This window comes from Alosa pseudoharengus, unplaced genomic scaffold (assembly GCF_046254945.1).
Source record: "Alosa pseudoharengus isolate Yale_2024_CS ecotype anadromous, Long Island Sound unplaced genomic scaffold, YU_APseudo_1.1 YU_APseudo_1.1_scf_4, whole genome shotgun sequence".
Classification (NCBI taxonomy): Eukaryota; Metazoa; Chordata; class Actinopteri; order Clupeiformes; family Clupeidae; genus Alosa; species Alosa pseudoharengus.
Window position 1 is genome coordinate 16,619,187 of NW_027468774.1, and position 22,461 is coordinate 16,641,647.

Genomic DNA, 22,461 nt, shown 5'->3' on the forward strand with positions numbered 1-22,461 from the left:
CTGAATGTTATTCGTAACAGGGCACTCTGAATCCAATGGGCATGGCTAGCTTGACCTCACATGGCTAGTTAGGCCTGGTGACTCAAGAATCTGTTTGTATGTGGTACAGCCGAAACTGTCAAATGTGCCCACCTGAGAGACTGATGGACGCTGTTACCATGACAGCGCCCAATGGCGCTCTAGCATTAGGGCTAGCAAACCCAGCCCGTGGATTAGTGTCTTCCTGGTAGTATCCTCCTGTTAGCAACAGGTGCGTCCTCCTGTTAGCCACACATGCTAAGGCCATGAGTCACAAATCAAGAAAAAACTTGAGTACTTTCATGCATCATAAAAAACATCTTATCTTGTCTCTAGCTGAACTTTACCAAATGTACCACCCTCTCCCTCCAGATCCCTCACTTGAAGTGAGACTCATTCTGAGCGTGAGCATGTAACTCTTCAGGCTTTACCAGGGCAGATGCACTGCATAAAAATCCAGAGTGGGAAGAAGGTGCTGGTGCGTCAGCCACTCTGGACTCCCTCCATTGGGCTCCAGTACACCTGCAGTGTCCCAGTTTGGCTGCTGTGGCATGCCATGGCACAGTCCTCAGCCAGACTCTCTCTCCTGATTCTCTATGACTTTGACAAGCCAAACGGGTAGTTAGATAACTCTGTGTGCATCATCTTGTCCGTAATGTCACAAATAAGCTTTTACGGTTTTAAGATCTTGACACGGGTCGTATTTCTAGTATTTTGGTGGAAATGCAGATACACTGCTACTGTAACATAATCTCTCTATGGGAGAGCATGTGGCATTTTCTGTATTGGTGTCGGTTTGTGAGGGGGGTTGATAGGCCTACTTCTGTCAGTACGGGGTGGCCGACATTGATTTGGGGATGTCCTCAGCTTAATGGCAGAGTGACGCAACAGTGACGTAAGCCTTCCCAGGACTGTGTGTGTGAGTGTCTCTGTGAGTGTGCGTGTGTGTAATCTCCTAACGGGATTGGGAGGAATATAACATTTATGCAGCAAAAGAGCACGTCAGGAAGGATGCTATTTTGGGGCTGGAAAGGTCATGTGAGGATTTACAGATGGCAAAGTGGCTCTCTATATAAGAACTAGTTGAGGTACAGCCTGTACATGGTCCACTGTGAATGGGAAAGAAGTTTACTTTGAGACGAGGGGAGGAATCAGGGATGCTTCATCTTGGAAAGCAACACATCTAGATTTGATATTGTCAACCGTGATCTGTTAACACAAACATATGTTTGATCTGGTTTATTGTTATTTACAACTGTGATCTGTTTACGCAAACACATGTTTGGTTCATTGTTATATTGCTTGATTGCCATTACTGTAGCTGTAACAGAATCTTCCCTGTCAATTTTGGCTACCTTCTTCTGTGGTGTTTCTCGGGAGCCGGGACTCTAACTAAGCACTCAGCATCAGCATTCTCACATCCAGGAAGCGTGCACCTTTATCACTCAGCATGTGCTATCCATTTGTGTCCTTGCATAGCTGTAGTTCAGCAGTATCTATCTGTGGAGCCCTTCTCAGGACAAGCTGAAGTCAAACCCCTCTGCACATTATGGAGGCTCTAATCTTACCATGGGGACCTCCCCAAGCTGCATGTCACTCACCGTTTCTGTCTGTCTGTCTCTTATCTGTTTTCCACTGGGAGCCTCAGAGCCCCAGTCCCTCTCCCTCCAGGTGGTATATTATGTTGTGGTAATGGGTAGGAATCATCTGGACTGGACCATGTGTTAAGTTGGTCCGTGTTGATATCAGTGGCACCTGTGTCTGCTGTCGGCTGACTTTCCCACAGGGCTGGGCTGTCAGGTGTCAGGTTTTGATCGCTTGAATGCTTCTCTTTTTTTTGTTGAGCTGACTACTCGGTGTTTACATTGCACATAGGAAATGAAATTGAACTTAGCACTAGGACAATTGTACAAGGATTTAAACAAGTAGAAACACGTAGATATTATGTCTTAGCCTTGCCACCAACGTTTAGTTTTACCTGAGAAATTTAATTTACAATTTACACACACACACACACACACACACACACACTCACTCACTCACTCACTCACTCACTCACTCACTCACTCACTCACACACACACACACACACACACACACACACACTCACTCACACACACGCTCACATTTCCCCAGAGATTTGTGTGAAATCTTCCCACTCCTCACTTACTGATGACCTCACCTCTGGGACCAGCAATGGGCCTGAGGAATGATGTCATCACTTCACAGAGAGAGAGGCACATAATGCTAATAGTCTCAAACACACACACACACACACACACACACACACACACACACACACTGGTTGTACTAATGGAGATAAATAGAGACCTGGAGAGAGTGCAGTATTACCAAGCCCTGCTCCCCTCATCTCTATCTGGACATATCTTGTCACACACACTTACAGTGATTCACACAAAGAGCTACAATATGGGAGTGGATGTAAGAGCGTACATACGTATATGTGTGTGAGTGTGAGTTTGAGAGTGTGTGTGTGTGTGTGTGTGTGTGCGTGTGTGTGAGTGTGAGTTTGAATGTGAGTGTGTGTGTGTGTGTGTCTGTGTGTGTGTGTGTGTGTGTGTGTGCGTGCGTGCGTGCGTGCGTGCGTGCGTGAGTGTGTGTGTGCGTGCGTGCGTGCGTGCGTGCGTGCGTGCGTGCGTGCGTGCGTGCGTGCGTGCGTGCGTGTGTGTGTGTTTGAGTGTGTGTGCGTGCGTGCGTGTGTGTGTGTGTGTGTGTGTGTGTTTGAGTGTATCAGGTCTCCCACTGCTTCTCTGCTGCTGACATCTCCGGCGTATAGATGGAGTTGTCAGATGTTCCCATTTCCTCTTTATCAGCCTCATGAATATTTCATCTGCGCTGGCCTCTCTGTTCTGTGTTCTGCACCTCCCGTGTCCACGGCTGATGATGGGAGAGAGATAGTCTCCTCCAGCAGAGCACAGCAAAGTAGCTTTAAAGAAATACACCATAGAAATGTGTGTGCGATTTGATCACTATTGCTTCTGATAAGAGTAATAAAAGCATGTCTATCTTCCAAATCTCCTGATAATACCAGGAAACCCAGACTTGAGGTATATATGGCTTTATGATGATTGATGTGGTCGAGAGGAATGATTGTTGTTGCTGGTGCAGGAGTGATTTTGCTATCTCCCCTTTCGTTCATGTCTTCTGCTCCGTTGGGCCATATCTTCATTTCCCTTATTAGTACCAAAAGAGGATTTTTTTTCTTTCTGTCTTTCCTCCATGTTCCATCCATCCCCATTATTCAGTCCTGTCACCTCTCTGTAATTATCCGATCCATCTAGCTCAGAGAAAGAGACACACTCGGACACACTCCCACTATACGCCATCCAGTGCCTGCTCAGACGTGTCAAATACAATACGGCAGAGCTTCCAGAATATCACGGAATGGATGATTGATGTAGTGCACCAGCACCCGCGTGTACAGCAAAAATAGTGTGCCGATTACCAACTTTGTTTCCAAGAAAACTCTAAGGAAAAGCTGTGCAAAAATAAGTCTTTGTTCTAGTCTCTCGAGAGTCTGAGAATGTCATGCTGGAGTGTGTTGCCCCCAAAGTCATCTCCTGATTGGAGAAGGCAGTCAGTCTGCAGTCTGCTGTCAATGGCATCTCTCTGTTTATGACTTGAGATACAAACATGAGCGCTGAGCATCCGCAGAGGCACAACTCGTCTCTCTCCAGAGGAGGGCCACTTGTCCCTGTTTTTATCTCTCTCTTCCTCTCCTCATTATTTTACCTTCACCGTCTCTCTCTCTCTCTCTCCCCCTCTCTCTCTCTTTCTCCCTCTGTGCTGTCAGTCTCCTGTGTTTTCAATCTCTATTTATTCTCCTCCACTGTGTCTCAGCATTGCCTCTGTCGCTTGTGCTCTATTTTCATTCTCTCGAACCCATTTGACTCCACAATTGAGCCTCTTGTCTCTTGGTGCAATGCAATCAGACCCTCTTTACTCTCGCTCTCTCTCTCTCTTTCTTTTAAACACACATTCTCTCTTTGTCCCCATCTCCCTCACTCTCCCTCTCTGTCTCTCAGTACACCACACCAGGTCCTCCGGTTTGAACTGCAACCCAAAATGCTGCAAGCTGTGGGTGTGTGGAATTGTGTATCTTACTGTATTGGGTTTGGTTGTGTGTGTGTGTGTTCGTGCAGTACCTAAACATGAGGGTGCTTGAGTGGATTTGTTTGTTGGTCTATCTGTTCTATTTTGCATCCCTGGGAATCTCTGTGTCATTGCACACCACTGTATACTGTTACATTCCAAAGAGGCTACACAATTAAGCTCAGTTATTAACAGACACTCAGTGAGTCAGCCATGATTTGTTACCAGCCCTGTATTGTTTCGCACTGAGTCAGATCAGTCATAGTTTGACCAACAGTCATAGTGTGTGTGTGTGTGTGTGTGTGTGTGTGTGTGTGTGTGTGTGTGTGTGTGTGTGTGTGTGTGTGTGTGTGTGTGCATCTCTGTGTGTGCAATCCTGCATTTTGGGGAGAATGGAGGGGATGACCAAGGAGTTGAACAAGTAAAACCATGTTATGTTTCTCATCTGAATGGCAACAGCAATGTAGCCCTTTGTAATGGGATTATGGATATGAGAGATGAATGAACTGTGCACTGGGTCCCTGTTTGAGTCTGTCTGGACTGACTGCCTTCGGCCTGAAAGAGAATCTGAGAGTGTGTCCTTAATAAGACTGATTTAAAGAGCACACCCCAGGCTACACTCTCTCTCTTCCTCCCTCACTCACTCCCTCTCTTTCTCACTCCCTCTCTCTCTCTTCCTCCCTCACTCCCTCTCTCTCTCCCTGTCTCTTTCTTCCTTCCTCACTCCCTCTCTTTCTCACTCCCTCTCTCTCTCTTCCTCCCTCACTCCCTCTCTTTCTCCCTCCTTCTCCACTGCGCGTCCTCATTACGCATGCTTGTAGAGAACCCTGATTCCATGCAGACATCAAAACCTCTCTCAGTGTCAGCAGCACAAGGGAAAAGCTTTTGTCTTAATGGTGGACAGGCACTCGTATGTGTGTAGTTGGTGTAATTGTCACATGATATGCATGTTACCCTCTCCCCCCTCTCTCCCTCCCTCTCTCTCTCCCTCCCTCCTCTTCTCAGTCTCCTCGCTGCGCTTCCTTACTTTGAAAGTCTCACACAGGGAAAGGTTATTAAAGCACTGCAGCTACTACCATACCTACTGTGAAGCAGGCTGCCAATGTGTGTGTGTGTGTGTGTGTGTGTGTGTGTGTGTGTGTGTGTGCGCGCGCACGCGCATGCATATGACTGCAGATTCTTTAATAATTACTGATGAGATCAGACATACTCTGCCTAATGATCTGTCTGTATGTTTGCCTGTGTGTGTGTGTGTGTGTGTGTGTGTGTGTGTGTGTGTGTGTGTCTGTGTGTTCGTGTGTCTGAGACTTTGAGGTCTGCTTGACTATTCCTTCCTTATCTCTCCCACAGGCTTCCTTCCACTGCTCATCAATGAAAGAAGCCATGCCTGTCCTCTCAGCAGGTGCAGGTAAGACACACACACACACACACACACACACACACACAGATACACACACACACACACACACACACACACACACACACACACACACACACACACACACACACAGACAGACACACACACACACACACACAGACACACACACACACACACAGACACACACACACAGATACACACACACACACACAGACACACACACACAGATACACACACACACACAGACACACACAGACACAGACACACACACACACACACACACACACATGCCTGTGCCATATAAGCTCAAGTCTGCTCTGTCCCAGGGCTGCATGAGACGCTGGCCCTGCTGACCTCCCAGCTGCGTCCAGATGCCAATCACAAAGAGGACATGGTGTTCCTCAAAGACGTCTTCAGCGAGAGGAGTCTGGGCTACCTCATGAAGGTCAGAAATACTCACCATGACCCAGAGCATAGCATGGACATGTTTTATGGTTTTAGTTATTAGATCCTAGTCTCTATATTGGTCATATAGAATGGCCTTGGTGTATGTGTGTGTGTGGGCCCTGTATTTTCTGTGTGGGTAACTTGTGAATAGTGTATTGCTGTATTACAAAGCTGCCCAGAGAAATGTGCTGTTGGATGTGTATACTGGTTTTATTGCACCCTGGTCACATCCAGCTCCCGCTACCATTGTAACCTTTGACATTCCTCCAGCTCTATTACATGTACTCAAGGGTGCCAATCTCAGCACTAATATAGAAGTCGGGCCCCTTAGAGTTCCCAAATGGGCATACATGCAGCACTCTCATTATGGCAGCTGCTCCGTGCTGTGGAGAGCAACGCTCGTGAGATGACGCCTACAGCCTGACCCTCTCCTCCTGTTCCTCCTGTTCCTCCTGTGCCTCTGTGCTTTAGATTCATGAGAAGCTGCGGCAGTACGAGCGCCAGAGCCCAACCCCCGTGCTCCACAGCGCCTCCTCCCTGGCAGAGGATGTAAGTGCATGTCTTTACATCTTTCATTCCATTGTCAAAGAAACAAAGACACACACACACACACACACACATGCAGGCACATGCACGCACATTCACATACACACACACACACAGGGTGCATAATCACACACATGCACATAAACAAATACAACACACACACAAACACACAAGTGTGTATGGCTAGTTTATACCTTTCTAGGCTAATTGTAGCATTCATTTGCGTCATTAGCCTTTTAACTTAACGGATCATTTGAAATTGCCATTCATGTTTTTATGTTAATATAAAGATCTCCCAACTTACATCTCAAGTATTGAAATTACCTTCATTTTGCAAACAACACATTTAATGTCATTTGATCTCATCTGATATAGCTGTTATAATTTGATTTGGTGGAAAGGGAAGTTGGTTATGAAAGCAGACAGATCCATCTATCTCTGTAAAGAATGTGTCACAGAATAACTGACAAAGCAATTTGATTTGCCTTTGGACGCCACAATCTTTCATACATGAGAGAGAGAGAGAGAGAGACAGAGAGAGCAAGAGAAAGCAAGAAAGGGAGGAGTTGTGTAACAAGAAAGGTGGTAAACGTGGGGAGAAAGTGCCGACTCATTGAAATCTCTCTAATGAGCCGCCACATCCTGCCTCGCTCAACTCATCTCACCTCGCCTCTCTCACGCTCTGCCTGCCTGCCGTGCACAAACAGCTGACTGGAGCTCTCTGACTTATTTGCACGCCAGGAGAGCATTTAGCTCCTCTATGTGTGTCCTGCACAAGATGCACTCTCTATATACTGCAGCATTAGCAGAGCTAGCCATCTGTAATATGTGCTTGCAGTAGCATTAAAAGTTTGCTTGTTTATTTGTTTGATTGATTGATTGATTGATTGATTGATTGATCGATTGATTAATTGGCTTGGTTCCTTGATTGATTGATTGATAGGCCTGGTTCCTTGATTGACTACCTGCTTGATTGACAGGTAGCAGAGGAGTTGCAAAGTGGACCAATGAGTATTGAAGAAAAGGAGTTATTACAGTTGTTGACGTCACCCCATTTACGGGTATGTGCCAGGCACACACACACACACACACACACTCTCATGAAACAACTCATATTTATCTCTCTGTCCTCTCCACTACCTCCTATGTCCCATCAGGCCATGCTGTCTGTGCATGACACGGTGGCCCTGAAGAACTTTGACCCCGTTCTGCCACCCCTGCCAGACGACCTGGAGGACGAGTTGGAGGAGGAATCTGTAAAGATTGTCCGACTGGTCAAAAACAAGGAGCCATTGGTGAGTCCAACACAGGAAGATAATTACACTCTATACCACAAATAACACAAGTAGAGTTAGAGTCCAAACCCCTTTAAGGGGTGTGAATGTAATAAAAAGTAACTGTAAGGGGTCAACATCCCATGACTGCTGTAGATGCTACTGACCTTTGACCTATGATGTCACAGGGGGCAACGATTCGGCGGGATGAGGCCTCCGGTGCGGTAATGGTGGCGCGTGTGATGAGGGGAGGAGCAGCAGATAGGAGCGGTGAGACCTCAGAGCTTCTTCTTTCACTCTTATCTGACAGGGATCCTCCTCCGCCTCATCTACACCTGATCAGATTTCATCTGATGTCTGCAACTAGGAACTACATCTGAAGCACAACAAAGAAAGATGTTCCATTAGCATGTACTTACAATGGAAATAAATGGCCTGGTATCACAAATAGATAGAGGAATGTGATGTGTTGCAGAAAACATTTTAGTCAGAGGTATTTGAAAGAGCCTTGATACGGTGAGATTTCTCTATCAGTTTCATAACATAGTCATACATCTGCATATTTGAGACATTGTGGCTGTCTGTATCTGCTGGAGTATGGCTTGCTGAATAGTTTTTGTTATGATTGGGGTTGCAGTCATGACGTTTTATAGTACATTCTCTGATGAGGGAGACATAAAAACACTGTCTTGGTAATTGGCTGTTTGTTGGGCTGTAAACAGGGATAAAATAGTCTAGAATAATCAGAAATATGCATTCTGGAAGAAATTGTATTGCATGTATTCATTCTGAATGTTCAGGTACTACGGCAGCACATTCATTAAAATGCTATGAATTCCACACTGCTCCAGCCCTTATTCCATAAGGGGTCTAGTCATTTGAAGTTCCTCTTGCTGCCCAGGGTTGTGAAACGAATGAGTCCTGAGTGCGTGTTTGGTGTGTTATGATGGCGTCATAATGAGTGACACATGAATCACTGTTGCCCTGCGGGGAGCAGATCCCATGAGATCCAATCAAAGATCACACAGACTCACTAAAGAGCTGACCACTGGTTGCCATAGAGATGGGGCAGGGAGATGGAGAAATGCAGCTCATTTCTATTTGTGCATTTGGTATTATTGAACTCATTGCATCTCATTGTGTGTGTGTGTCTGTGTGTGTGTGTGTGTGTGTGTGTGTGTGTGTGTGTGTGTGTCTGTGTGTGTCTGTGTGTGTGTGTGTGTCTGTGTGTTTGTGTCTGTGAATATTGCATTAATCTGATACATAGACCAACCTAGACACACACACCTACTTACCCATAAAATAGTGCCATGATAGCCACTGAGCGCCAGATGAGCCATTCCATGTGAAACCCATGTGTTTGCCTGCCCAGGTCTGGTCCATGTGGGGGATGAGCTGAGGGAAGTGAACGGCGTCTCCATCATCCACAAGCGCCCAGACGAGATCAGCCAGCTACTGGTATGCAGCAATTACAACCATGCAGCCTTCAGCGCTCCGCACATAGGCACCGTCATGAGTACACTGACACGCTCTGTCACTTGCCCACGCACACCAACATTTTTAACTGACAAGAATTTGATAAACAATGAATTCACTGAAAGGGTTTCATTGAAAACAATGGAATCTATGTTATCGAACATCATTTTTTGACCTTGCCGTGACGTTGACTGCTTTGCCATGAAAAAGAAAAGAAGCTGCAGTGCAACGTGCGGTGTTTAAAATGTCACCTTCCAGTCTCTCCGCCTGTTTTTCTATTCCCTCTGTTCTTTCCCTCCCACACATCCACCCTTTACCCTCCTCTCCGTCTTCTACATGTCTCCGTCTTCTACTAGTCGCAGTCACAGGGCTCCATCACGCTGAAAATCATCCCAGGCATCAAAGAGGAGGACCGGCTGCGAGACAGCAAGGTGGGTCACCATCAGGCACTGGGCACTTTGACCACAGGAAGTGACTACACAGAATTAGCCACAGTGAAATGCACACTGCTGTTATGAGCAATGCTATGTATGCCCCAGTAGGAAATTAATCATTCCATAAAATAAAAATGCAATCTATGGATTTGTTAGCATCCATCCATATTAATAAGTGTCAATGACACCCCCAGCAAAGCAATGGTTTATACAATGAGAAGGTTGCTTAGGTCCACACTCCCAACTCTGTGGTGACAACAGATAATTAAAGTGATCATTTTATTTTAGTCCCTTGCATTACAATATTTAGTGTCCTCATTGTGAAAGAAATGTCAGTGCACACACACACTCTGACTTGTCTCCTTTTGCGTCGCGGGGGACGATCTCCCTAGGTGTACGTGAGGGCGCTGTTTGACTACAACCCAGGGGAGGACAAGGCCACGCCGTGCCAAGAAGCGGGGCTTCCCTTTCAGCGCGGCGACGTCCTGCAGGTGGTGAGCCAGGACGACAACACCTGGTGGCAGGCCAAGAAGGTGGGCGACAGCAGTCTTCGCGCCGGCCTGGTGCCCTCCAAACAGTTCCAGGAGAGGTGAGCTCCAGAGGTTGGATGAGTATGTGAACTGAATAGATGCTTCAGGTCTGTCAGAATTGCTGTAAAGCCATAGCCAGTAAAGATAAGACATAGTAGTTGGCAATGACTAATGTCAGTGCACTCCAACTATAAGCTATATTGCAATTATTGCACAACAGTACACCCCCCCTCTCTCTCTCTCGAATTCAAATTCAAATGGTGCTTTATTGGCATGACAAATATGACACTTGTATTGCCAAAGCAATTATTACATAAATGTAGTATCAGGATTTAAGCAATTATACAGGTATATACAAGGGGTAGGAGTCTCTCTCTCTATCTACCTACCTACCTCTGCCTCTCATTTTTTTCTCTCTCCCTCTCTCATTCCCGGATACACACATACTAAATACTTTCCTGTTAAGCTATAACTAGTATGTTGCAGTGAAAACAAATGCGGTAGATTTAGTGCAGGTCGAACTGCTGCTATGGATGTGTGCAGTAGCTCTGCAGATACCCATCCAGAATGCAGCAGAACAGCCTGGTTTGACTCCATCCTCTTTCATCTCTGTAGGTGGATTTGTGTGTGTGAGAGAGAGAGAGAGAGAGAGAGAGAGGAAGAGAAAGAGAGACAGAGGGAGAGAGTATAACAGTCTACTTTGTGTGTGTGTGTGTGTCAGCCCATATGCATGGAATGTGTGTGTCTGTGTGACTGATGGAGAGAAAGTGTGAGGCATTCTGTTTTGTTGTTTGGTTTGTGTTTATGTGTGTATGACAGAGGGAGGAGAGTATGTGCACATATGCGTGTTTGGTTTGTGTGTGTATGGGAGGAGAGTGTGTGCACATATGCGTGTGAGTGTGCATATGTCTGGGTTTGTTTTGGATTAAGCACTATTTGGGCAAGTAATGTTCCACACACTTTGCTCCCAGTTCTGTCCATATGCTGCACTTTGTGCAGATCAGAGGGGATGGCAACAGGGCCGCAGATGCTGCTATCTACAGCTGGCTTTACAACACAACACATAACACATAAACAACACAAAACAACACATAACACATAAACAACACAACACATAACACATAAACAACACAACACAACACAACACATAACACATAAACAACACAACACAACACAAAACAACACATAACACATAAACAGCACAACACAACACATAACACATAAACAACACAACACAACACAACACAACACAACACATAACACATAAACAACACAACACATAACACATAAACAATACAACACAACACATAACACATAAACAACACAACACAACACATAACACATAAACAACACAACACATAACACATAAACAACACAACACAACACAACACAACACATAACACATAAACAACACAAAACAACACATAACACATAAACAGCACAACACATAACACATAAACAACACAACACATAAACAGCACAACATAACACAACACAAAACAACACATAACACATAAACAGCACAACACAACACATAACACATAAACAGCACAACACAACACATAACACATAAACAGCACAACACATAACACATAAACAGCACAACACATAACACATAACACATAAACAGCACAACACATAACACATAACACATAAACAGCACAACACATAACACATAAACAGCACAACACATAACACATAACACATAAACAGCACAACACATAACACATAACACATAAACAGCACAACACATAACACATAAACAGCACAACACATAACACATAAACAACATAACACATAAACAGCACAACACAACACATAAGACATAAACAACACAACACATATAACACATAAACAGCACAACACATATAACACATAAACAGCACAACACATAACACATAAACAACACAACACAAAACAACACATAACACATAAACAGCACAAAACAACACAACACATAACACATAACACATAACACATAACACATAACACATAACACATAAACAACACAACACATAACACATAAACAACACAAAACAACACATAACACATAAACAGCACAACACAACACATAACACATAAACAGCACAACACAACACATATAACACATAACCAATACAACGCATAACACATAAACAGCACAACATAACACATAAACAACACAACACACATATAACACATAAACAACACAACACAACACATAACACAGCACAGCACAACACATAACACATAAACAGCACAACACAACACATAACAGCAGAGCACAACACGTAACACATAAACAGCACAACGCATAACACAACACAGCGCAGCGCAGCACAACACAAGACAGTGCCATGTTTTGCTTGATGTCCTCCTTTCTCTCTCCTGCTTCCTCTCAGTTTTCTTTGTCTTCCTCTTTCCCTTGTGTTTCATCAGACGGTTGGCCTACAGAATGAAAATGGGCACTCTACAGAATCCCAAATCTCCTAAAAAGTCTGTCTGTAAGTTTCCTCTCTTTGCTCCTCTCCTCCTCCATTAATCCCCACCCTCTGTCTCTTTCATATTGAGCGAAGCTGCGGGATGTAGCCATCCCTTTGGCCACTTAAGGCATCGGTGGAGATCTCCTAATGCATTAGCAGTTAATCATTGAGAAGATTGATGAGGCTAAGGGGACATACAGTAAGAGTCCCTGCCTGGTTGGTTATGAGTTTCAACTCAATTCAGTCCATTTCTCTCTAATGCTCGCTAGTGGAATGCACAGGTGGGTAAAAAAGTGCCTTGTAGATGTCGGCGCACAATTAAATAGATATATAAGGCCACAGTGTGTGTGTGTGTGTGTGTGTGCGTGTGTGTGTGGGTGTGTGAGTGTGTAAAGTGGCCAGGTGTGTGCTTAGAGTCAGTGTCGACGGTTTGTGGTGCATAATCCCTTGGCTATCCGATTAGTGCCGAGTGGCAGAGAGACAACAATGGCTTAGCAATATGTCAGACCATGGCTGTGCTTCTTTCCCTCACAGATAATCTCTCCCTGCATTTCATCTCTTCACCTTCCTCCTCTCTAACTCCCTCGCTCTCCCTTATCCCTTATTACTTCTAATGTACTCATGCAGTTTTACTCAACACAGTCTCACTCCCTACTCGTCAAAGATCTGACGCATGGTCAAATGTCCTTGGCGTCAAATCCCAACGAGAAAGGTGTACCTTCTGCGTTGTTTTTCGAGACATTCATGGTAATCCCTCATCGTCAAATATAGACGAAAGGAAATAAATGTCCATCAAAGGTGATGCCGTCACGTTATGCGACTAATGATTTGTTTGAAATTACCTAAAAACAAAAATTGCAGACCATCAGAGCCATAGGCTACCATAGGTTACTTTGATCTTGCATAATTTTATTCAGCTTTGGTGTAGGTAACGTAAGGTAAAATAATAATAATAATAATAACAATAATCTCTAACTAAACTAACACGCGCATATTTTTGTATTGCAACCATTGTAGCCTACAGTTGTAACACCGCGTAACAGTCGTTTTACTCCCCGTATGCGCTCATTATAATAGGCTCTGCTACTGGTCACTGTACAGTCCTAATAGGCCTACTCGAAGCAAATAGCGTTGTCTGACGGTCGAGTGGGTTAATGCACGTATTTCCAGAACAGGTCTGCAACTTTCAGGCAGTTCTGAGTTTGAATCTAGGCAGGAGCAGAGCCTATTATAATGAGCGCATACAGGGAGTAAAACGACTGTTACGCGATGTTACAACTGTAGGCTACAATGGTTGCAATACAAAAATATGCGCGTGTTAGTTTAGTTAGAGATTATTGTTATTATTATAGTGGATGGAATCCACTATCTTGAAATCTCCTGGCTTCTTCTTCTTCTTCTTATAACCTTTTCTTTTTACCTTTTCAAGAATGAATGCGACTCTAACCGCTTAACGTACAGACATGTTGAAATAACCGTTGTGTAGGTCTGGAGTTGGACAAGAGAGTTATTTTTTCAAATTCAGATTTTCTTAAAAGTTTATACTTTTTGAGAAATAGGGGATTAAAAATGTTAAAAAGCTCATTTTTCCCCCATAGACTTGAATCGCTGTGATGTCATAATGGCCTAAAGCCAGCTGCGCTTGTTAAGCTCCCAGAGTAGTTCCCGGGCTAATCAGAACACTGGCACAGGTGTCACCTGTGAATCAAACTGTCTCAGCTTCTAATGCATACAATCTGGTGCTCCCTAAAACTACACATCCTGTTTAAGTGCTTCCCGTGTGTCAAAATAACAGTCACAGCCATACCTCATGCTTTGAAGTGAGTTGATGTTGGAGGTCAAAGGTGAAGTCCATGAATACTCTGAGCGCGATATCTCAAAAATGCCTTGACATACATGCCTGAAATTTGGTATGAGTGTTTGTATGGACTCAAAGATGAAGTGAATCGATGTTGGATGTCAGAGGTCAAATGTCAAGGTCAAAAACACCTTGAGTGTTATATCTCAAGAACGCCTTGACACACAAGGTCTTTTGGTACGAGGATTTGTATGAACTCAAAGATTAAGTGATTCAATGTTTTTTTTTCTCCCCACCAACATTAAGCTAGCAGCTTTCCATCCACTATTGTAATTCCTCTGGCATTACATTTCTAGTTATTATTATTATTATTATTATTTTACCTTACGTTACCTACACCAAAGCTGAATAAAATTATCCAAGATCAAAGTAACCTAAGGTAGCCTATGGCTCTGATGGTCTGCGATTTTTGTTTTTAGGTCATTTCAAACAAATCATTAGTCGCATAACGTGACGGCATCACCTTTGATGGACATTTATTTCCTTTCGTCTATATTTGACGATGAGGGATTACCATGAATGTCTCGAAAAACAACGCAGAAGGTACACCTTTCTCGTTGGGATTTGACACCAAGGACCCTTGACCATGCGTCAGACCTTTGACGAGTAGGGAGTGAGACTGTGTTGTTTTACTCTATCTACCATCTACCCATCTATCCATCTATCTATCTATCTATCTATCTATCTATCCATCCATCCATCCATCCATCCATCCATCCATCTATCTATCTATCTATCTATCTATCTATCTATCTATCTATCTATTTATTTATGTATTTATCTATCTATCTATCTGTCTGTTTATCTGTCTATCTCACCAACAGGACATGTTTTATGTACCCTATTACTTTGTCCAACGTGCATATGTTTTCTTTCACACTGCTTCCACCAGATGACCAGGGATGTGACAAAGGTATGTGTGCCCTGGCTATGGAATCATTCATGGATGTTGTGTAGAGGACTGGTGCTCTAGTTCTGTGGCAGATGCCTTCTTCCCATCTCTTCCTCACAGGCTTTCTACTCTTTGGTTCTGCTTCTGTTTCCTCACGTTGTCCTCATTGACCGTCATGTTGGAAATGAGGGTCTGCTTGTGTGTGTGTGTGTCTGTCTGTGGTTGTGTGTGGTTGTGTGTATGCCTGTGTGAGTGAGTGAATGTGACAATGAAAGAGAGCGAGAAAGAGAGAGAGAAAGTGAACATGCAGACGTGGAGCTTGCCATTTAGGCAAAAAATGCTACTACTGTACGTGTTCTACATCTTGAGACTCTTCAAGATCTGTCTTCCTTTTTCAAATGGTCCATTTCCTGTTCTTTCACATCTCTTTTATCTTTTGCTGCTAATCTTACTGTTGAAGAGGTGTATTATAGAAGTGAAGCAGCTTCATCAGTACAAGCTTTCTTCTCTTGAATGAGTGTAATGCAGATTTTGTCTGCCTTCTGTCATTGGTACCAAAACTGAGCAATAATGTATAATTACATTGTCACAGATGCGGTTGTTGTCATTCCAAATCTGCGTTTCAGTGTCTTCTTAACGTTAGATCTCTCTCAAGGTGTCGACCAGAGAGTGTGCAGGCTCTAGCCCCCGCTGCCCTGACTGAAGGGCCCCTACCGTGGGGGGCCTGCTGGCTCCCCTGCCCAGTGCCCACAGCACTTCAGCCCACTGCCTGCTTGTGTGCCCGTCCTCTTGCCCCCCCTGGTCGCGCCCTCTCCGTCCTGTCCTGTCTGGTCCTGTCCTGTCCTGTCCGCCTGCCTGCCTGCCTGCCTGCGTGCCTGCCTGGCTGCAGAGCTAGCAGCTGACCCCCCTGACCCCTGTCCACGTTCCCCTCTGTCCTCCTCTCCTCTCCCCTCTCCTGGTGCTCTGGGTTCCTTCAGCAGTGTCGGTTCCCCTCTGCTCACCATCCCTCTCTTCTCCCCTGCTTGCTTCCCTTACAGAGGACTGTGACTGTGAGGGCTATTTCAATGGACAGTACATAGGTGAGAGCCTGCATGCCTCCTCCTCCTCCTCCTCCTCCTCCTCCTCCTCCTCCTCCTTTTCCTGCTCTGCCTCCTCCCCTCCTGTCTGCATCCCAGTGTCAGTCTGTTTGCCTGGCCATGGTAGGGGATGGGTCACAGGGGAGGGAAAGCCGTCAGCCCCACTGATTTGGGCAGTGTGTGTGTGTGTGTGTGTGTGTGTGTGTGTGTGTGTGTGTGTGTCTTCAGATTATGGGTAATTAAGGGAAAGAGTTGCCTGAGTATGGCTCCACAATAGGATTAGAGATTACAGTGTAGACACTGTCTTATAAAAAGTAAAAAAAGGAGACACACTGACAGGTAGAAAGTGAAATATGGAGAGGGGCTGTAAACACATAGAGTACACACAGAGAGTCTCCTTATGGTTTGCAACTGAATATCTACACTAGATAGACATTGATTGATCCTTTTGATCATCTTGCACCATATTATTTCACAATATAGTCCTTTTTAGGAATATGCTATACTGAAAATGTGGGTAAAATAATAGTATAACATTCTTAGACACACCCTATTGACATTGTGAGGGTCTATAAAGGCATTATCTCTAAGGGCTGGGAATTTGTATCAATCACATAGATGTCTTGGTTTTAATAGGCTTTCAAAACTCAAATGTCCATATGGACCAGACACAGTAAACCTCTAAACCCTTTCCAATTCCTTATCCTCTCCAAAACATCCCACAGTCTCCCCAGACCTCACCCCAGATATCAATGAATGCTGTGAATTCTTGGAGCGATCTGAACACTGGAATTTTTATTTATCAAAAATGTATTCAATCAATCAATCAATCAATCAATCAATCTGTATAGAGGTTTTTATTGGTCCCTCAGAGACTAAATTTACTTAGGGGAAATAAATAAGACCATGCAAGTACGATATCAACTAATGGTGTTTAGATCCTCCTACCATTTCCTCCCTCCACTGCTGCCCCTGACCTTTGAACCTGTGAACCTTGACCCCTAACACTCCTTGCAGACCCTGCTACCATCCTAGCCTAACCCTGCTGTTGGATGTACTGCACACTCGAGTCCGCACGTCAGACTGCTCGTACACTCACTGCTCGAGGTGCTGCATTGCCTGGTGCTACAAAAAATGTGCCTGAAGCCACAGAATGTATTCGTGTCCTGAGCAACTGCACTAACATCAGCTCCATCCTGCCGGTCTGTAACTGAAAGCCAGTTCATGGCCTTTGCGCGGAACTGATCCCAGTGCAGTTGCTGTGGGCAGAGACGTGAGTGAGACGAGTGCGCGAGAGTGAGAGTGATGGTCTAACGCGCGTTATAGTCTCTCCGAAGTGTAAAGCGGTGGCGCCCTCCTGTGGCCAGGTGTTTTCCTGGGAGTTTTACTCAGGTACGGTCACCGTTCGTTACCAAAAGGTTATCACTGTTACTGACACAGGCTGAGCACAGCCTAGACTGCGTGCCTGCTGAAACACAGCCCTTATGGAGGTCAGAGATGTGACTCAACACCAGCCATCACCCCACATACTGTAGGCTACTCAACCCATTTGATCAAAGTACACTGGAAGTATGCTAACAGTATTTTACACATTATTATAAGTTTATCCCTGTAAGCTGTACATACTGTATCTCCCTGGACTGCTACATAAACTAGTAAAATTCAGATTTTTGGGGAAACCTTCAGAACAATAAAAAAAAAATAGTTAGTGCTAAATTAATTATTCTGAGGAATATTTTAGATATTATATATCATCCTATGCTGGTGTTGTGCCACATTTCTAACACTTGTTCATTGACTTAAGGATTTAGATGAAAGGAGGTATCACTTGATGAACATAAGCAGGATACACTGTATGTGAAAGGCAGGCAAGAGGCCTCTGTGTTTAGCATGCATGTGTGCTGCCTCCCTAGTGGCGAGATGCATTGTGGTTGTAATGCGCCCGTCCAGCTTGGCTCTGGCTTCAAATTGCCCTCAGCGCCACTCTACTCCACTTTCATATGGTGACTGTTGCAGCTTTTAAGGCATTCGGCCATACAGCCTCTAGATCACACACACACACACACACACACACACACAAACACAAACACAAATAAACAAGCACACCTTGTCTGGATCTACATACTATGGACTGAGTCCAGCTTCACCACCAGACAAAGCACCACTGTTAATATGATAATTTTTTTATGGACAGGCAGCTCATTCACAGTCTATAAAAGGCATTATATATTCTTCCCACGTCATCTGATAACACGTAGTACAATTCCACCAGGAATATCTTATCTCCTCCACCTGACAGGCGATAGCATAGAATATCACATTCATACTCCCAGCATAGGCTTGGGCCTCACTGAGTACACACTGGATATTTAATAGCTGAGGTAATACCACCAGACGAGACTAGCAGACACTTTATCACCTTTGATGCAAGCAAGCACAATGAGTGTGACACATTCAGAGACTTCATTAGATGAGCTGTTTTGTTTGCTAGGGTGTAAATGCATGTCATGCTTCCTGTTAAGGAAATGAAATGTGTTATTCAACACAAAACACATACATCTTCTCTGCCTGGTTATATTCTCATGAAGTACATGATCTGTCCCAGACAGCATTAGGGGCCATATGAAATACGTGTCTCTGGATTGCATTGTTACAATGACAAATATTAATTGCCCCTCATTCACTAGGGCAAGACAGTTGTTCATGAAAGAAAACTCAATAGGCGGTTGACCTTTGAGCTCGTGCTCATTGTTGTTTTCTCCCTATGCTGCTCCATTTAGCTGGCCTGCGACGTAGTTTCCGTCTGAGTCGGAAGGACCGGCAAGGCTCGTCAGGAGATGCCAACGCCTTAGACAGCAGTGATCCCGATTTCCTCACGTACGAAGAGGTGACTCGGTACCAGCACCGGCCTCATGAAAGACCTCGTCTGGTGGTGCTCATAGGCAAGTGTAGCTTTTAATACTAATGTGGTGATTTGCAATGTGATGCTGACCTCTACTGGCTATCACAGGAATTGCCATTAAGCTCATTATGAGACTTGTTCACTATCTGACTTGTTCATTATCAGACTTGTTCAGACAGAGATATGTCTGCAAAGGGTATTTAATCAATTTGCCTTATTATTCCGACGGCCATTGTAAGACAAAATGGGCTACTGAGTACACTTGTCATCACACCTCAGTCCAACATATGGTGGTAATGCACTCCGTTTGAAAACTGCCACACAAAAAAAACTCACAGAAGAAAAAGAAGAAGAAGAAGCTCTATGCCATCGAGGATGTCTCATTTATCTAATTGCAACCAGAGGAGGTGAGAACAAGGAGAGAGGAAAGATGTGGAAGGGCCGATACACGAGGAAACACGAGAGCATCCTATGCAGAAGTGTTTACGGTCGGAATTGTGCAATCATTGGTCCAAGCTGTCAAGGTGAAAAGTTTCCTTCCACGTCTATCAACTTTCGGTCTCCAACAAGTTTGTATGGATTTATTAGCGACAATAAATTAGTAAATAATCCAAGAAAAGATTTTTATATGCTGGAATTGTCAAGAACTACCATGCAAAAGTTCATGCCTGTTCGCATCATCACTAATTGACGTCTTTTAAAAATGATGTGTGAGTGAGCAGGCTGTCTCATTTCTCATATCGGTTTCTCTTTCATCCTCCTATCGTTCCTTCCTCGTTTCCTTTACAAAATTAATTAGGAGGGGTTAGGAAAAGAGGAAGGAAGGGAGGATGGACAGTGAATCCTTCTTTTTCTGTGAGTTTTTTTTGGCAGTTTGCAAATGGAGTGCATTACCGCCATCTGCTGGACTGAGGTGTGATGGCAAGTGTACCCTGTAGCCTCGATCTGGCTTACAATGGCCGCTGGATGAATAAGGCGAACATTTAATCACAAATGCTCTCATTACCATAATACATGTAATTCTAGTGCACAGAATTGACTAAACATACACCATCTATGCTTTGCAAAGGTTCTCTGGGCGCTCGCATCAATGAGCTGAAACAGCGGGTAATAGCAGAGAACCCGCACCGCTACGCCGTGGCTGTTCCACGTAAGTTCAACTCTTCTTTCCACCTCAATCCTCTTTCCTATCGCTCCTCTGTCGTTTGCCTTCACTTTGTTGATCTACCGATCAAATCTTTGAGATTTTGTTACCATGTTGTTGCCACGTTTTGTTTCATAGTCTTCACTGAAGTAAAACAGACTAGCCTCACTTTGTTCTTGCTCCTGTAGACACCACCAGGCCTAAGAAGAGCCATGAGAAGGAGGGGGTAGAGTACCACTTCGTCACCAAACAGGCATTTGATGCCGACGCTCAGAACAACAAGTGAGTCTGTCCGCAGTAGTGAAGTATCCTTCACCAGATAACTCTAAAGTGTTCAGTGTCTTCTTAGGTATTTAATCAGTATTGAGATTCACTGTTTGTTCGATTTAACTTAACTTGAATCCTTTAATCAGTATAACATAACCAAAATCTTGATTAGTGATTGCGGTCATAGTTGTTCAGTGTCATGTGAGGCACTGTCATGGCAATATGACCTATGACCTCTTGACAGCATGCATCTAAATGGCAGCTAAAACTCTGAGCATAATTGTTATTACAACTAGGAGATCATGGTGTATGTAACTGGACATTAACTGTAATAATGATTACATGAAGTGACAGGACAGGACTTCTGCCAGAATGTGAATGAATTTCCCCTTGGGGATCTTGAATTTCCTCTTGGGGATCAATAAAGTATCTATCTATCTATCTATCTATCTATCTATGACATTATCTATCTATCTATCTATCTATCTATCTATCTATGACATGTGTATGATTATGTCTTCTTAGGGTTCAAGGAACATGTTCTCACTTATCTGCGTATGTCAATTGTGTGTGTTCATAGGTTCATCGAGTATGGCGACTACAAAGAGAACCAGTATGGCACCAGTATTGAGGCCATTCGCACGGTTCAGGCCAAGAATAAGATGTGTATGGTGGATATCCAGCCAGAGGTATGCTTTAGAAATCTCTGCTGTTCATTTAATTAGATATTATTTAAGCATGCCTTTATAAGTAAAGGTGCAAAGATGAGGTAAAGCTTTCAATGTGTCTGAAAGTCCTTGATTTTCATAATCATTCTATCTTGTGAGGATGTGACATTTGAATGAATGCAGAACTCTTCCCAAAAGAAACCTTGACTGATTACTAATCGGTTTTATTTTGACCTCCACAGGCCTTAAGGACGCTGCGTACGGCAGAGTTCAAACCCTTTGTGATCTTTGTCAAACCGAAAATCCCAGAAGGCAGAAGGCGTCGCAGTGCAGCTACCTCACCAGGAGGGGGCGAACATGGGCGGGTCACGGTGAGACCAATGAGTTTGGCTTTGCTGTAGCTGTACTGAAGCACTCCAGTGGAGACACACATACCAAATGACTTGTTTATACAGACCACAGCTGTTCTGCTGTGTGGAGAGATCGCACACGCTTGTAACCCTGTTAGGCAGGCCAGGTAGATTTGATGTTTTTTTTGCCCCCCCCCCCCTCTCTCTCTCTTTATTTCTCTCAGGAGGAAGAGATTCAGGAGATGCGCCAGTCAGCCCAGCAGATCGATCAGCAGTATGGCCACATGGTCGATCGCATCCTGGTCAAGGAGGACTCGGCAAGTGCCTGCTCAGAACTGAGGGGAATTCTCGAGAGGCTCGAACGGGAGTCCTTCTGGGTGCCTGTCAGTTGGGTGAGGACCTAAGATGTCTCGTCCCGCCCCAGAGCCTGCCTTTTTGGAGTGGGAATACGCCTCTCTTTGACCCCACCACAGGACAGACCTCCGTACTGACATTTTGGCTTGTCTCTGATCCCACCCAACTCCTAGTCCGTCCGGCTTTAACCTGTCCTTGTGGTGGTGGTGGTCTGAGGGGGGGTCCTAGAGCTTCCCTGGGACTGTAGCGCAAGGGGGAGAGACTGCAGATGGA

At 44.5% G+C, this 22,461-nt stretch overlaps 1 protein-coding gene across 1 annotated transcript; it reads left to right on the forward strand.

Annotated features, from left to right (window-relative positions):
• The first annotated feature begins 5,484 nt into the window (after positions 1-5,484).
• Positions 5,485-22,238, forward strand: mpp3a (MAGUK p55 scaffold protein 3a). Its single transcript, XM_076266788.1, has 18 exons — positions 5,485-5,538; positions 5,835-5,953; positions 6,427-6,504; positions 7,482-7,562; positions 7,659-7,796; positions 7,964-8,045; positions 9,148-9,233; positions 9,608-9,682; positions 10,078-10,274; positions 12,634-12,698; positions 15,428-15,448; positions 16,465-16,506; positions 19,284-19,445; positions 20,475-20,555; positions 20,738-20,831; positions 21,397-21,505; positions 21,727-21,855; positions 22,059-22,238. Exons 1-18 carry the CDS (start codon positions 5,502-5,504, stop codon positions 22,236-22,238), a joined length of 1,776 nt encoding a protein of 591 aa, XP_076122903.1. The 5' UTR covers positions 5,485-5,501.
• Positions 22,239-22,461: the final 223 nt, after the last annotated feature.